Below are 16424 nucleotides of genomic sequence, written 5' to 3'. Positions count from 1 at the left end.
ATTCACCACTAAACCAACCCGGTGGGTTAGTAGTAGTAACTTGAAAAATATTATACACTTTTCATTATGCTGCTGAGAGGAGCCATGTTTGTAAATAAAACTAAACTGCAAAAACATATTTTTATTCCCTTCAGCACAATTTGTAAACATATCAAAATTAATTTAACATCCGACAAAAAAAAATTGATGGGGGTGGTCGCGCAGAAGATGTTCTGCATCAACAGACTTCGGTTCTACAATAGTCCTACGGCTGTAACTCTCAATAACAAAGCATTTTTGGAAATATGTTTATATGAAATTTTTTCCTTATTTCCAGCTCTAGAATCAGTTTCCTTTCCTCCTGAATCACACAGTATAGCTGCTCAAACATTATCATTATCAAAACTGTTTACAAATCTGTTGGCCTATAAGTGAAATTTCTTGAAATCTGTTATAATTTCTAATAGGAAAATAAAATCATACAACTGATTTGTTTTGAAATATTTAAATATAACACTATTCTTTTCATCATTTTAAAATATTATATACTATACACATCTGTATTGCAATCTGATATGAAAGGTTATCTTATTAAAGATTCTGATTTTTTTTTAAAAAAGAAGTAATAAATAATCGTTATCAAGCAAACTACAGAATTATTTTTCCACAATGCAATACAATACTTTGCATATAACAAAGGAATTTGGTTTCTAACACTCTTTTTTTGTAATAACAGATAAATTTTTAAGATCTTACTACCAATTTCTTTTTAAATTAAATTTACAAAATGAACATTATTATGTTGACAAGTTTTCAAAACAAAAGGGAAAAAAAATATATAAACAAAATGTACTCAAACTATTTAAATCAATACATATTTTTTGTACTAATGTTATTTATTCAGCATCTTCATGTATTTTGCTCCACTTTTCTTCATATATATAATTTTTACGTAAATTTATGAACGTTTAGCCACTTCTAATTTATTTTAAAATTAATTTATTTCATAAAAAAAATTGCCCAGATGAAGGCTTTATCAAATTTTCTCTAGAGTTGTTAAGACAAAGCTGGAGTATTTTGTTATGCATATTGAAATACGAGTACTGTACCTACTCATTCCTGAAATGAATATTACTATATAATGTATAATTATATATAACAAATAATAAATACCATATAATATGAATTATATACCAAATCACTATCATCTGTAATGTACAATTAGTACTGATCTGAATAAAATATAATTTATTGAATCCAGTTTAGCACATATTTACTTTTAACTGCAATTTGAGTGCCTATAATATGTATGAACTTAACTAAATCTCTGTATAAAAACTCCTTCAGCCATTTTTTACACTGAACAGTTTAACTTACTAAGCTTATGTTAAGTTAGCTCTTTTAAATCTGGAAATAAACCAATCGATTGCAGAATTTATAAGAGCACATCAATGGATAATCATTATCTAATAACATGCTTCTTCCTCCCTAAGTAAAAATATCTTGATTTCCCAAGGGTCTGTGTGTGGATGAATTCCTGCTACTAAAAGGAATCTTGAAGCACTCCTTTAAGGAATGGAATTATTTGTAATTTTCCTTGTCCCCCTATAGGTAGATGGTTCTTTCTCATTGTACAGCCTATTTATTTATCATTAATCACTTCCTCCTCAGTAGTATTTGGTGGATTTTCGCTGTATTGCCTAAACAAGTATAATAAGAATCTAAGTTACTTTATCCTGATATCTGCTCTGTTTGGTAAGAATAGTTTTGCTTATTTTATACAGTAGCTAAAGCAAAAACCTAAAATAAGGCTAAAGTACATATCAGGTAAATTCATAACACATACCTGATCAACATCGATATGTATTATGCAGTAATGCACAGTACGTACTTATGAACTACTGGATTCAATAAATGATACTCTTTGAGAATTGGATAACCTGAAACTGAAGCAGATTCCTATTAAACTGAACAGCCCAGTGTATATATTTCAAAATAAAATTTACTTAAATTTCTGAAAAATGGGACTTATCTAAAATATAAAGACAACAAGCACAGTCCCAATAACTGATCTCAACATCCACCACCCTTCAAACCACATGATTAAAATAATAACACCTTTATCTGGATTAGAAATAGATTCAAATATATAACTTGTAGTTTATTACAATAGCCTACATACATAACAACAATATTATAATCTTGTAAATGGTATTCCAAAAATATCATTTTTACAATTCTGTATTTCCTTGTGTGAATCTTAAAAATAAAAAAGAAGAAATTTTTAAAAAATCAATCTATTCTGTGCAATAGTGTTTCAGATAATCAGATAAATATTCAAATACATAACTCGTTTATTGTAATACCAATATTATAACCTTGTAAATAGTATTTCAAAAATATAATTTTTACAATTCTGAATTTTCTTGTGTAAACTTAAACAAAAAAAAGAATTAAAAAAAAATTGCAATAGTGTTTCAGATAATCAGATAAATTTTAAGTAATATATTCCAAAAACAAAAAATGTATACATAAGCTGTAGCATAAACAGTAAGATTAATGTTTGCCAATTAGCTCATCCCAATACAGAACAAAAAACATTTTCTCATAATTCAAATAATGTCAGCAGAATCCAGAGAAACCTTTTTTTCACAAAGGAAATTACCATTGTAGCATTTGCTAACAGAAAAAGATATATAAATATTTAATTTAAGAAAATAAATTACTTGTGAGGAGAGATTATAACTTGTAATCATTCATTATCTTCATTTAAGTACAGAAATAATAGAATCTAAGCAATGAAAAACAAACACACTAATGATTATTTTTTTCAATAAACATCATTTAAAAATTAATGAGGCACCTGCTGTAATCAGTTTATTAGTGATAAAACATGATATGATGAAATATAAAAATAACATTACAACCAATTGTTATTTCATAAAAGAAAAAATATCACCTTAATTCCTTGATAAAGAAGCATTACTGTTACTGGTAACATCAATCAAAACAGTATTTTCATTCAAACATCATCAAAGGGCAAAAACCTTCCCAAACTTCAAAACAAACTAAATAGCATGAGCTCATACACTGTTTTTACATCACGTCAAATTGCATTATGACAAATGACATGAATAAACATTCACAAACATAATGCACTTTAAATCAGGTGCTAAATATCAATAACCATTTTTGACCACTTTGTCTAAACGTATAACATTTGCCTAAAATGTAACATAATGTCACCGATATTGTAAAAACTTAAAACATACATGTGGCAATACAAAAGTGGAATATTTTAAATCGCTGTAATAATCAGTATTGTCAAAACTATTATAAATATTATAATATTATAGATAATCAATATTATAACTGTGTAAATGGTATTTCATAATTATTATTTTTGCAATTCTGTATTTTCTTGTATGAATCTTAAAAAAATTAATAAATTTAAAAAATCTAAATATGTAACAATAGTGTTTCAGATAATCAGAGTCTTTTCTCAAATGTTGCAATATTAATACAATAAATATATTATTTAAACAAGTCCTTCAAATCAAATGGGATTAACTTCCAATTTTATTTTCAGTAATTAATACAGAAAAAATGGTACAGGCATAAGAAAATGATTAAAAAAACATTAATTATTCTACAATAATACAAAAAAGTCCTCTACAGTACAATTTTTTTGACCTCCAAACAAATACAAATCCACCATACTTAACTTCAAATTTACACACATGCACGTGCACACACACACACACACAATCCTTCTAACATACCTAAATATTATGATATTTACATTCACGCAAATGTTTATTGATTACAATGATTTATATATTTTGTTGATTTTATTATTTTTTATTTTTATTGATTATAATAGTTTACTAATCAATTTAATGTACTTTGATCTACATACATGCAATTTAAACTTAAGAAAACCATAAGCAACAACAGTAGCTGGTACCAAAGTGAGAAATAGCAGCATCAGTCATTGAAGATGACCATAAAAGCAACTGAAAGTATTATGAGATGATTTTTTAAGACATTACAATTAATATTTGATTTCATTAGTCATTAAAAAGTTAATTGTTTTGCACAAAAATAGATAAATCCAAAATCATACACACAATTTAATATTAATTCTTAAATTAAAATTAATAAATTTAAAAAATTTAATATTAAAGTCTAAAATGTAATATTTTTATTAAAATATTGCATGACCGTGACAATGAAAACTATTTCAGAAGAAATATTTCATTACTGTTTTATTATTAGCTGTAAACAGAATACATGTAACAAATTTAACATTTAGAAACAAGACAAACATTGTTTTAAAAAATACCAAAAATTCTTTGAAACTAGGGACAATTACATGAAATAACCCATGAAATTAAAAACTGTAGTTAAATTTTGGTAAATTTAAAAGTAAAAATCTATAATTAGAATTATCCAAGGGATTACTAAAAATTATAAAATCTAAGAAGCTTTGAACCAAATTAGGAGATGAAGATGATGTTCCAAGGATGAAAGATTAAATTTAAAACATTTTACTAACTAAAAAAAAAACCTAAAACAAATTACCTAACCTATCATATAATAAATTTTTAACAAAATTCAAAAAATGCATTGAATGCCATATGTCAAAAAATACAAATATTTTATTTGAATCAGTAAAATTAAATTATTCATTAAACAGATTATGTCAGAAATCAATAGATATGCTACTCAACCGATAAAAAAAGGTAACTGCCCCAACATGTGCCTTTAAGCATGAAGGAAATCTATATAAATGACCAAAAATTGTAAGCATCCTGTGAAAGTTAACTAGGAAAAGCGAGAACTGAAATGGTTTCCTGTTTCCCTCTTCGTAAGAGAAATATGGTTTCAAATCAGCACACAATTCCACTGAAATACAAATTATATTCAGCCCGACTGACACTTTCACTTTCTGTTCACCAAAAGTACTGTATATCAAACATCATTACTCTCAGAGAAAGCAACTTTAATTAGCGTTTCTACAGCTGCTTCAGCAACTTCTCAAAGCTACATAAAAGACTCAACCAGGTCGCTACCTGACTTTACACTTAAAGAAACAAATTAATACATTCATTACATTGTAAAACAAAGCATTATATAAATTGGTACAACTAAGCTAGGAAATATAAAGAATAATAGTAGAACAAATAATTAAAAATATTACAAATAATAAACAAAATCACTACAAAAGAGTAACTATCCAGAAGATATTACTGAAAATTATTTGAGGACAGAAAATTAATTTAAAAAAACAACTACAAAATTTAAACTTTTATTTGTTAACATTATTTAAAAATTCATCTCAGACAAATTTTGATTCTGAAAGAGAAAATGTTTCAATTTAATTTTAAGTAAATTGGTGAGAAAATCTTTTAAAAGGATCAGTTTAATGTAAGGATCAGTTATTTATGTTAACTAAGTTAACATAAATAAAGTTATAATGTTAACACAGTTTAAGTTATAATGGGTTAACTTAAGTTGTTCTGTTCAATTAATTAACCAACCATAAAGAAAATAAACAGCAAGATACCTCAAGGAACATAGGTATTATGGGATTTTTTTTTTGATCAATTAATTCTACACAGAAGCTTAAAAGCACTTCATCAGAATATGGAAATGGAATTTTTTAGTGTATGAAAAATGTCAATCCCTTAATGGGATTCGAACTCAGGATTCCCAAATAAAATGTCTAGATACTACCACTTCGCATGGAGAATGACAATTAAGAAAAGGATTTGTAAAATGTTTTATTTTGTGATTAATCTTATATCAAGTAGTATCATATGAATAATGCTGTATGTTTCTGAAAGATAGTGTAAGGACTATGAGAAAGAAAAGAGATGTGAAAAAAGCAAACTTTGAAAACGCTAAATATGAATAACACCTTTGTGAGTTCTGATTAGTTTTCATGTTTTGATTGTTTCAAGTTCAGTACTTAACAGCTAAAAAGAGATTACAAAATATAAAAATGCAGAAGTTTTCAAAGAAGCTGAAAATAACTTCTTGTGCACAGGTATTTAAAAACAAAAACTAAAAGAAAATAGGCGGTGCTGAAAATAAAAATAAAAAACAACTAGAAACTTAGCAGTCATGCAATGCAGTGAACAGCATAGCAACAGGTTTTTATAACAACTTAGTAAAACTTTATATGTTTTGTTTTCTAATAAACCCTCAGCACGAAGCACTGTTTTAATAAGGAAAACAAGACTGATGAAAATTTACAACTACAATAGCAGTTGAAATCCCAGACCTGCGGCATCGCTACTATTAGCAAATATTACTACCACCTGAACTTCTAAAACACCTGATGCTCTTTGTAATGCAATCTGATCCCTTAAGACAAGCAGATACTGTGTAACAGAGAATAAGAAAAAACTTATTTTTTTAGATCTAAATAGCAGGTCTATATTAAAATACATAAAACATAAATGTATAATCAAATAAGGTATGTGCTATATTATCATGTGATCATTAAGATGTATGTAATAAAGGCATAATTAAAATTTAATGTTGATACAACTAAAATTAAAAAATTATTAAGGTGTTACATGTGTACTTGGAGACAATATTTTTTTTTTTAAACATCGACTTCCAATATACAAAAGCAGGCATTAGATTGAAAAAAAAAAAATATATATATATATATATATTCAATACAATAGGAAAAAATCTAATATACAAAAACAGTCCTAAAATGGCTGGCTCTTATGAGGCACTTTTCTTTACAATAGAAATGGATTTATTTTGGGTATCGTAATCTAATGCTTGTAGATGACCTAACATAAAACACTAGTTAGTAATGAAATTGGCATAACTATTTCCTAGAGTAATATGTTTTATATCCCCAGCTTATAAAAATAACGAGAATTGGTTTTCTGCAGAGCAGATTAGGTTCATTGAGCTGAACGTAGCGCTACATATCAGCATACCATGTCCTCCAAAATATCAAAACACAGGTGAGGTTTAAATATCCCTTTACTCAACACAGGGCAAGCTATATAATAAATATTAGTACACTCACAGAAAACGTAGAATATTTATATTAATGTGTGACTTATATGTTAGATGCAGTTTTACATGCATCACAACCATAAGAAAGATTACAATAAATTAAGTCAAAAGATAACAATAAACTCAAATACCCCTTCCTGTGAGAAACATTCTTTTATATAGGTAGTCTCAACTCAATAACGTTAATGTCAGACATCAAAAATATGTAACTCGGAAATTACAGAAGAAATAAATTAAAATTTTTAAATAATACCTTAGCACAATTCAATCATTGCAGTAAATTAATTACAATTTCTGAGATAAAATAAAACTATGGAATAGAATTAAATTTATATTTAGCACTAGCATTTTTCTATCAAATTATAATGCATTTTTGCATTATTGGTGCAATACAATTGCTTATGCATTCCTGATTGACAAACAATTATGAAACTTCATCCTGAGTCAAGCAATAATTGAACAGATATATACAGGTTGTTAATAAATTCTTTTCTTCCACACTTTCTAGATATTGAACTCTATTTCACAAGATTTTGTCATACAATAGCAATAAATAAATGTAGTACAATGAGCTGTAGTAGTAATATTGAAAGATATTATAATAAACAGTTATACTACGACAAATATCAATATTAGTATCCAAACTATATGTTTAAGATGGTGATAAATTTAAAACGGTTAGATTCCATTATATACATTTTATAACAAGATGGCTGTTTTTTTTTTTAAATTAATCATTAATTACACTATTAACTGGTAATTTTTTCAAAGTTCATAATGTTCATCATCCATCTTACCAATCTCTATGGTGAACTAACAGTGTTTCTGCCTAATATCATTAAGATTCTGAATTCGAATTCTGATCACGCTTGGAATTATTCAAATCCTACAATAAAAAAAAACTAAAAACAAATGTAATCAAATGCCAGCCTGTAATTTATTATATTAAAGAAAAAACCAGAAATTTCCAAAATGTTATACATTTTAAAAATACACAATCAAGATTTCATCTGAATTGAAAATATCCAAGCTAAGACGAATTTGCAGCCTATTGGATAATCACCTCATAAGATAATGTAAGAAAAATTGGAATCTTAAACCATGTCATCTTGGAAGATTCATCATCTTCTAATATGTCATAGGAATGGCTGACACAATGCAAGTGAAAATTTAGAATAAATGGAAAGAGAGACTTGAGAAGGACTAGGTAAGTAATGAATGTCAGAACAGAAAAAAATATTCTGTACCACTGGATTTAATTTTATATGCTATGAGAATTGTTTTTTCAAACTAACATATATATCTTATTATAACTTTATGTACCACATTTTATCTTAATTACACCTGTATTAATGTATTTAGTGTAAGAGTTTCTTAATGGAAATCAACAAATGGATTACAAATATTGAATTAAGAATTTTATCATGTGATTTTGATTTTATTCCTCACATAATCCTTTAATTACTTAAATAACCAAACCTGAATCCTCTTAATATGTGATCCAACCTAGTTTTTCAATTAAACATAGACATTTAAAATGAAGAAGTATACAAGTTAGTATATATTAGTTAGTATACAAGTTATGATATCATTTAAAAAGCTGTAATAGATATTGTACAGCAGAACTAATAAAATAACAGATAACACATTTTGTCACTACTATATATTTTAATAATTGTGTTCATTTTGTGGTACAAGTGAATAAATTATTTGAAATAATTACGAAGAATATTTTGTGTATCAAATAAATATATCACCGTAAGATAAACTGCTTTCTCATTGCACACAAAAAAAAGCTACTTTTGTACAATCTTAATTCACAACAACATTTTTTTCTAATAATAATAAACTCTGTTGATTTATTACTTTTCATTAACAGACAACAGCTGGCTTTTTTTTTATCAAAATATAATGCATTTTTGCACTGTTAATGCAATGCAATTGCTTATGCATTCCTGATTGACAAACAATTATGAAACTTCATCAGAGTCAAGCAATAATTGAACAGATATACACAGGTTGTTAATAAATTCTAAAACAGTTTCTGACCTACATACATGTCTTCCAAACTCAAAAAATCCCTTTTGGCAGGCCAGAAGGCAGAGGTAGATTTCACTGATGCTAAGTAGAGAATAAAAAAGATCCACCTCAAAGTTAAGAAAAACTTCAAATTTACTCAATATGACAATGGTTGCATGTGAAAAACAATATATGTTTAGCATATGACAAGCCCCATCTTCTTACAATTCCAACATTTTGGTATCCCTTGCCGTAAGGGTTCGTCATATCAAAAATTGTTTCAGACAAAAGTTTTAGGTAATATTTGGAGGACTAACGACCACTTTAAGCCGATTCGATACTGTGCCTATTAAGAGATGTATGATTTTTTTGTCTTTAAAACCAATTTTTTCCACCCTTAGGCCCTTATCCAAAGAATAGTAGAAACATTAAATGAGTTCGATATTTTACTTAATAATAAAGTTATAATGATTTTTTTTTTTCGAAAAAGCCCCTCCATTTCCACTCCCATGGTCTGACTTTGGCCCTTAACGAACTCGACCAAGATTTTGGGACGAGTTATTTTTAAGGAACAATTTCAAAGTGATTGGTGCAAAATTACTGCAGTTATACCTTCATGTTTCACATTCCCCATACCACAATACCACCGTCAACTCAAAAGTTTGTACATACATTTATATATGTAAATAAACGCATTACATAATACATTTTATATATATACATATAACAAAAAACTTGTATCTTAGCTAACATACCAAAAACTTAATTAAAACTATTACCACAGTTGGAATCTTAAAAATTAAGATATAATTTATTTTAAAAATTATAGCAAAAAACTTAAAATTTAAATAAATAAAAATAAATTTTAAAAAAGTCTAAGAGGAGCGTAAATGGGCCCTTCTCGGATAACAAAAATTAGATATAAACAATAAAAATATAAATAACAAAAGAAATCAAATAAAAATGAAAATAAAAGGTTCACAACTGATATAATCTTTTTGTAACGAAATTAAACACTTTATCAATCGTATTAGCATCCCAGAATACTCCGTATTGTAGTAGATACGAGGATCCAGAAATAAGGTTCCGAAAGAGCTCCAGCCGCACGGGAAGGTGCGAGGCGAAATCCGGCAACACCGCTGTGCGCGGCTGTTCCTCCACTCTATTCCGCCCGGCCGCGCTTCTCTGCGCCGCTCAGTCTTGGCTCAGCAGCCGTTCAAGAAGTAGGTTCCGTTAGTTGATCCCGCCAAGTGCGAGATTTGTTCCGTAATTCGCTTTTTGGCATGCCTAAGGGACTCCACCCGTGGATATTCATCGTCAGTTGACAGAGATGTATGGGGACAAGTGTATGTTCGTTTAACACGTCTGAAAGTGGTGCAGGGAGTTTAGTACCGGTCGGAAGGAAGTCCACGATGAAGAACGGAGTGGAAGACCGTCAGTTTCGGAGGCGGTTATCGAGGTCCAACGTGAAGTGATTCAAAACAGGAGGATCACCGTCCGTGAACTTGTTGCTCGGATTCCTGGGAGTTCTTACGGTACAGTAGAAAGAGCTTTGACTGAAAAATTGTGGTATCACAAGTGTTGCGCTCGATGGGTACCGCGGCTATTGACATCAGAACACAAGGAGAAACGCCTTGACTGTGGTCGCCAGTTTCTTCAAAAGTGTCAAGAAGATAAGGAAGGATTGTTGGACTCCACTATGAAACGAAAAAAATGAAAAGAAGAGGTGAACGCTTCCTCAACGGGTTGGTGGCGGAGTTCTACGACATTGGGATACAGAAATTGGAGCACCGGCTACAAAAATGGGTAGAAAAAGATGGCGATTATGTAAAAAAATAGAGCAAAGTTTCTTCTTTCCAACGATGAAAATTTCTACGAGAATAAACAATGTTGTCTATTTGTAAAATTGATGAGAACCTCATTTCTGGATCTACCGTCGTACTTAAAAACTTTAATGTAGGGTCGCATAACGTGCACAATCCACAATACGGTGGCTAGTTAAACGGCAGTTAATTCGAGGACACAGAAATATCACCCGATAACATAAAATACCCATTTGTCAGTCTGGTATGACCAATCCACAGACAACAAAGAACAACTTCATCTCTCCTCTTTGCTGGAGGAAACAAAGGACGCACCAAAAACAGAGCTTGTTATCTACCGACACATTCCACTCATTTTGCCACTTTCTTCGCGGTCGTTTTTTTATAAAATTACAAAAATCGGAGGTAAAAATACGAGTAGTGAATGTAAGTTTACAAGCTTTCTTAATATCGACAACAGTACAATCATTCCACGAGATCCCGACGTGGCTTGAAAACCAGCAGAAGCTGATACGTGTATTAACAAGGGTTAGGAGAGAGAAAGTGCTTGGTGTATTTATAAACAAGAAGGCGTATTAAGTACTTATAACCTATCGCTTGCAACGCACTCAACAAATCACTACAGATAAAAATGACGGCGTCTAGGATTCATGATATTTAGTGCTATGATAATAGCATAAAGCTCCGCGACAAAGACATTGTAATAGACGGGAGTCCAAAGAGATTAGTTTGTTCAACAACTAGAAAAGCGCAGCCGACTAAATAATAATAATAATTGGAGCCATCTGTATAGTCAATTGTATCAGTTTTATTTTGTTTTTATTTTTATTGGCGAAAAACGCTTTCGCATTATCATCACCCGGACGCCATATATCGGTTGTAATTAAATATTTTTAAAAATGAATTAAAAACTAAAACCTAGCGACGTCAAAATAATCTTAAAAGGAAAAAGCCTGCATCTCAATTAAAATAATAAAATTAGCATCTTCTTTACGACAAATGGCGTAAATAAATGAAACACTACAATAGTTCAAATATTTGAATTTAACGGACAGCTCTAAATAACAGCGAAACATGTACCAACACTTCATTATCCCCCTAAAATAGTTTGCATGTAATCCCTCTAGTTTAAACTTGCAACGCAATGCCTCATAACAGATACAAATCACAAAGATGAGGTGCATTGTCAGTTGGCAGTCGCAGCGTGCACAAACGGGTGCATCTGTTTGCATTATCAGATATCCATAACCGAGACTAGCGTGCCCTATTCGCAAACAGCAGATAACAACCTCCTCTAAACGGTTATTTCTGAACGAGGAGCTCCACGATGAAAGTGTTCTGTACTGAAGTTTATTGTTAATATTAGCATATCATTAATTTTTCCACTCATCAACCACCATCTTTAGAAAGCAGACATGATCATTCGAAGCGACGCGATTGGAAAGAGGAGGCTGGAAACAACCCTCTTTTGCCGCACTACCAGTACGCTCATTGCCTGAAATTCCAATATGGCTGGGGATCCGGCAGAAGGTTACAGTTGTATTACGTTGATTCATTTGCAAAATAGCACACTGACACACTCAAACATGTATGTTCTGTTGCCAACCACAAAAGCACAACCAACAGAATTAACATTTCTACAGCCGTCCGTATAAACTATAGCATCAGGATTTACGCTATTTATAATATTATAAAATTCTTTTCATAAGATAGGCGAATTTGTATTCTTTTTGATACTGACAAAGACTAAAGCAGTAATTAACGAGAGAAGGCCGCCAAGGGGGGTAATAACAAGGAACAATAGAAAGGACTGGAGGCAATTGTAAATTTAAAGGTGAGAAAAGGCGCTGAGCTCTGATACCTAGCGGAGCAGTAGATCTCGACTGTTCCTGGTATCGATTAACATGCTGGTTGGAGAATACCCGATCAAAGGTAGGACGATTTGGTTACGCTTTAATGCGAGCCACATAGGAGAATATAATTTGCTTTCTTCTATTCCGAAGAGATGCCTCATCACTCTCCATCTGCCGACTTACGACGGGGCTTGGCCGATAAGTACCCGTGGTCATCACAGATGAATGAATGATGGACTGCACCGAACATCTTTACAGCGGTGGCACGCTGACAAATAAGCTACGCAGCCGTAGTCTAAGAGGAAACGGACCAAAGCTCGGTAGAAGCGCAACATGCGTATACAATCTGCTCCCCAACGAGTATCGGATAAAACTCTCAGCACGTCTAACATTTTTAGACATTTTACCTTCAGCTCCTTCATATGTGTTACCCACGTTAGTTGTTGCTCAAACCACAATCTAAGAAATCTAACTCGCGTGCATGTCTCTACTGATTCACCGTGTAAAAACAGTTGAGGTTCAACATGTTCCCTTCAAACATGAAACCAGACGTTTTACACCACGATTCTAAACGGGTTATTGTGTTCTGAAGCAGCCTCTTGCCTATAGCTAAAGTTGTAGATGCTACATAAATTAAAAATTCATTACGAGTAAAGAACACGTAACAGGTTTTCACACGCAGTTTGTTACACTATTTATAGCTTGGCAAGTAACACTTTGTTGCATCTGGCTTTAAATCTGACAGAATTTAAAGCGAAAGAGAATTCTTGACGAAGGATAACAGGGTTTATGTTTAAGTCGTATCAATTCAGGTCAAAGTCAGGTTAATATTAATAGGATTTAGTCACCAAGGTGGATAATATCATATGAGAAGAATGAAGAATGAAGAAAGATGAGAAAAATGAAGGGAGTTTATTATTCAGTAAAGAAAATTGGTGGACAGCAGCAAAATTTCTAATACTAATTGGAGCAGATGACCAAGGAGTGTCTTTGTACTGACGGACATGGGGATTAAAAAACGGAAGTTCAAAGTTTGGATGGTCTGGCTGGGCTTTGATGCAGGCTACATACGATGACTTAACTGGTCTCGTCTGTTCCAAAGAGATGGTTCACCATATTAACAGAAGGCAGACGACCAGACTCGAACAAAAGGCACCTGCAGCGAGATACATTTATGCACAGTATCCAGCAACTTTAATGCCGTAGATGGGGCGGAAGAGTATATTACACTAATCAAAGAGTATACTAATCAAGATCGAATTAAAACGTGGTAGAATTGATGCATACAAATCCTGTCTGCATCCTACAGTGTGTTGGTTAGCAACCGTGCATATCTAATGCTTTCAGTCATCTCAAATGAACTTCCTTTAGGTAATTAGATAAAAAAAACCCGCTTACCAACAATTGAATTTGACGCGTTCAAGCACTTTCAGAATTAATTTCCATTCTCAGAAACTCACATTATCCATCATATTTGTAACAATAATTAAAGTTCACATGTTAATTGTATCAAGGTTGTGATATTTACATAATTATAACATTAGGTCATCGTATATTTTAAAATTATGTCCTCTTAATTTGGTGGTCTCAACTGTTATCAGTTACTGTTATACCATGTGTAACGTAAGATACACATAGAAAAAAATTGAGAAATTGTCAATGTTGAGAGAACATTTAACAGGTTTGCATACATACTAAATTCTGTTATTTATAGCCACAGTGAAATATTTGATGCCAAGGTGTTAGACAATAGCACTAATCACTAAAAATGACCCTAAAAGTAGCTGAAAGGGTTTTATAGTTTAAAAAAAATGAATTTTTTATTAAAATAGATTTGATTTCGTTTGTCATTCAAAATTAAATGACTACCATAAATATACAAAGTGTACAAAATTTAAAAACTTAATCAGTAATTATTTAAAGCATATGTTTAATGAGAATACAGAAAACCCAGGCTTATTTATTTGATTAGTATTACTCATACTTGAACTTTAATAATTTTTTTTTACAAGATTAGTTTTTAAATTAATTTAAAATAATTTTATTAAAGCGGTTTTTCGCGGTTGGCATAATTTTCAATATAGCAACAAAATCATAAGGTACTTTCTTGAGTATTATGCAGTGATCCTTCTAATAGGATTGCACCTGAATATCTTATAGTTCAGTTGAATATTTCTGTACACCAAACCATTCTATAATGAAAAGGTTGTTAATTTAGGAAACCTGATCCTAAATAAAAGGAACTTTTAAATTTCAAAACCTTTATAATTTTAACTTGGACAGTACATATTTAAACTAGTCAATGTGTAATCGTTACTTAATAATATCCTTATCCTCGATGCATGGTCTTTAGAGGGACTGAGGATAGGCTGAGTGCCTGTTGCCTGGAGAGACCTTAAGCTATTCTTTACGTGGAGTTTTTAGGTCTCATTTTACAATCCCTTCAAAAATAGTTCTTCCTTTCTCACCTTTCTTTCTTTTTTATCCTTAATACTTCTCCCCATTTTGGGTTTTATGTGTGGAGGATACTCTATAGCTATACCCATGCTAAAGCTGCTGCCTAAAGATCCATGCATTCTAATATGACAGGAAACAGCTGGCTGTGTAACTGCCTAGAGACTCTGCTTCCTATTCAAAGGCTACACGATTATCAAGTAAAGCGAAACTCTTAATCTTTCCTTACGTAGAAAAAAATATTAAATACCAAAATGTAATTATCTGACTTGAAAGAAGTGGAAATTGTTTTTATTTTTTAGTAATAATGATCTTTTTTGCAATATAATTTTTTTTCAAATAACACATGAAAATATTACATTTTTAATTCACTACATCATTCTACTTTATTATTCATATTTATTAAACAAAAAATAACCCAATTTATATCAACTATAAACACCCTGACTTTTTTAAGGAGCCTCAACAAATAATACTACTGTATTTTAAACAGTAAATTACAAAGGCATAATAAGAATTAATAATGAAAAGCACTTAATAGTAATAGCACCAAGAACTGGGAATTCTAGTCACATATAATATGAGGTGCAGTTTAAAAGTTAGTGCCGATCGATAACAAAATGACAACAGTTGAAAGAATGAAAAATTTATTAATGGTTTAAAATACTTACATATTTACTTTATTTTGCTACATAATCACAATTTCATTCCAAACACTTTTGACATCGTGAAACTAGGTTCTTTAAACCCACTGTATAAAATTCTGCTACTTGGGATTGTGACCACTTTTGCACCAAGATTTTCAACTCTTCATTTCCCATGAATAGTTGAGGTGCAGGCCAGTTTTTGAGGCGTAAGGAGAAATGTTGAGTCACTGAAGCAAGATCAGGACTATAAGGGGAATGATAAAAAATTTCCATCTGAATTTTTGAATTGTTTCTGTGTGCAAGCAACCAAGTGTGGACGTGCATTACCAGAAGAATAACAATTCCTGATCTCAACATTCCCCATCATCAGTTTTGATTGGCACAAGGCAGTTTAGAAAATATTTTACAATAGACTTTTCAAGTGATGGATGATCCCTATTCCATCAACTCAATCAAAAGCACAACCTTTTGGTCCCAGAATACAGATGCTAAGATTCTCCTCCAACAGTGAGCTTTTTGACTTTTTTCAGTTTAGGTGAACTGGACTGACATCAGTGTATGGATTGTTGTTTCATCTCAGCATTGATGTACAAAATCCA

The 16424-nt window shown here is 30.8% G+C and overlaps 1 protein-coding gene across 2 annotated transcripts in view; it reads right to left on the bottom strand.

Annotated features, from left to right (window-relative positions):
* The window catches only part of Pli (E3 ubiquitin-protein ligase pellino), a 270152-nt gene that overhangs the window by 251318 nt on the left and 2410 nt on the right, over positions 1–16424 (bottom strand). The window contains exon 2 of one of the 2 annotated variants that reach the window (XM_075367387.1): positions 1826–1925. The exons of the other annotated variant lie outside the window; for it this stretch is intronic. Within the exon in view, the coding sequence (XP_075223502.1) occupies positions 1826–1836 (11 nt within the window). The 5' untranslated portion in view covers positions 1837–1925. The remainder of the gene's footprint in view (positions 1–1825; positions 1926–16424) is intronic. 2 annotated transcript variants of the gene reach the window in all.

This window comes from Lycorma delicatula, chromosome 5 (assembly GCF_047948215.1).
Source record: "Lycorma delicatula isolate Av1 chromosome 5, ASM4794821v1, whole genome shotgun sequence".
Classification (NCBI taxonomy): Eukaryota; Metazoa; Arthropoda; class Insecta; order Hemiptera; family Fulgoridae; genus Lycorma; species Lycorma delicatula.
This window is presented reverse-complemented; position numbering and strand designations above follow the sequence as displayed.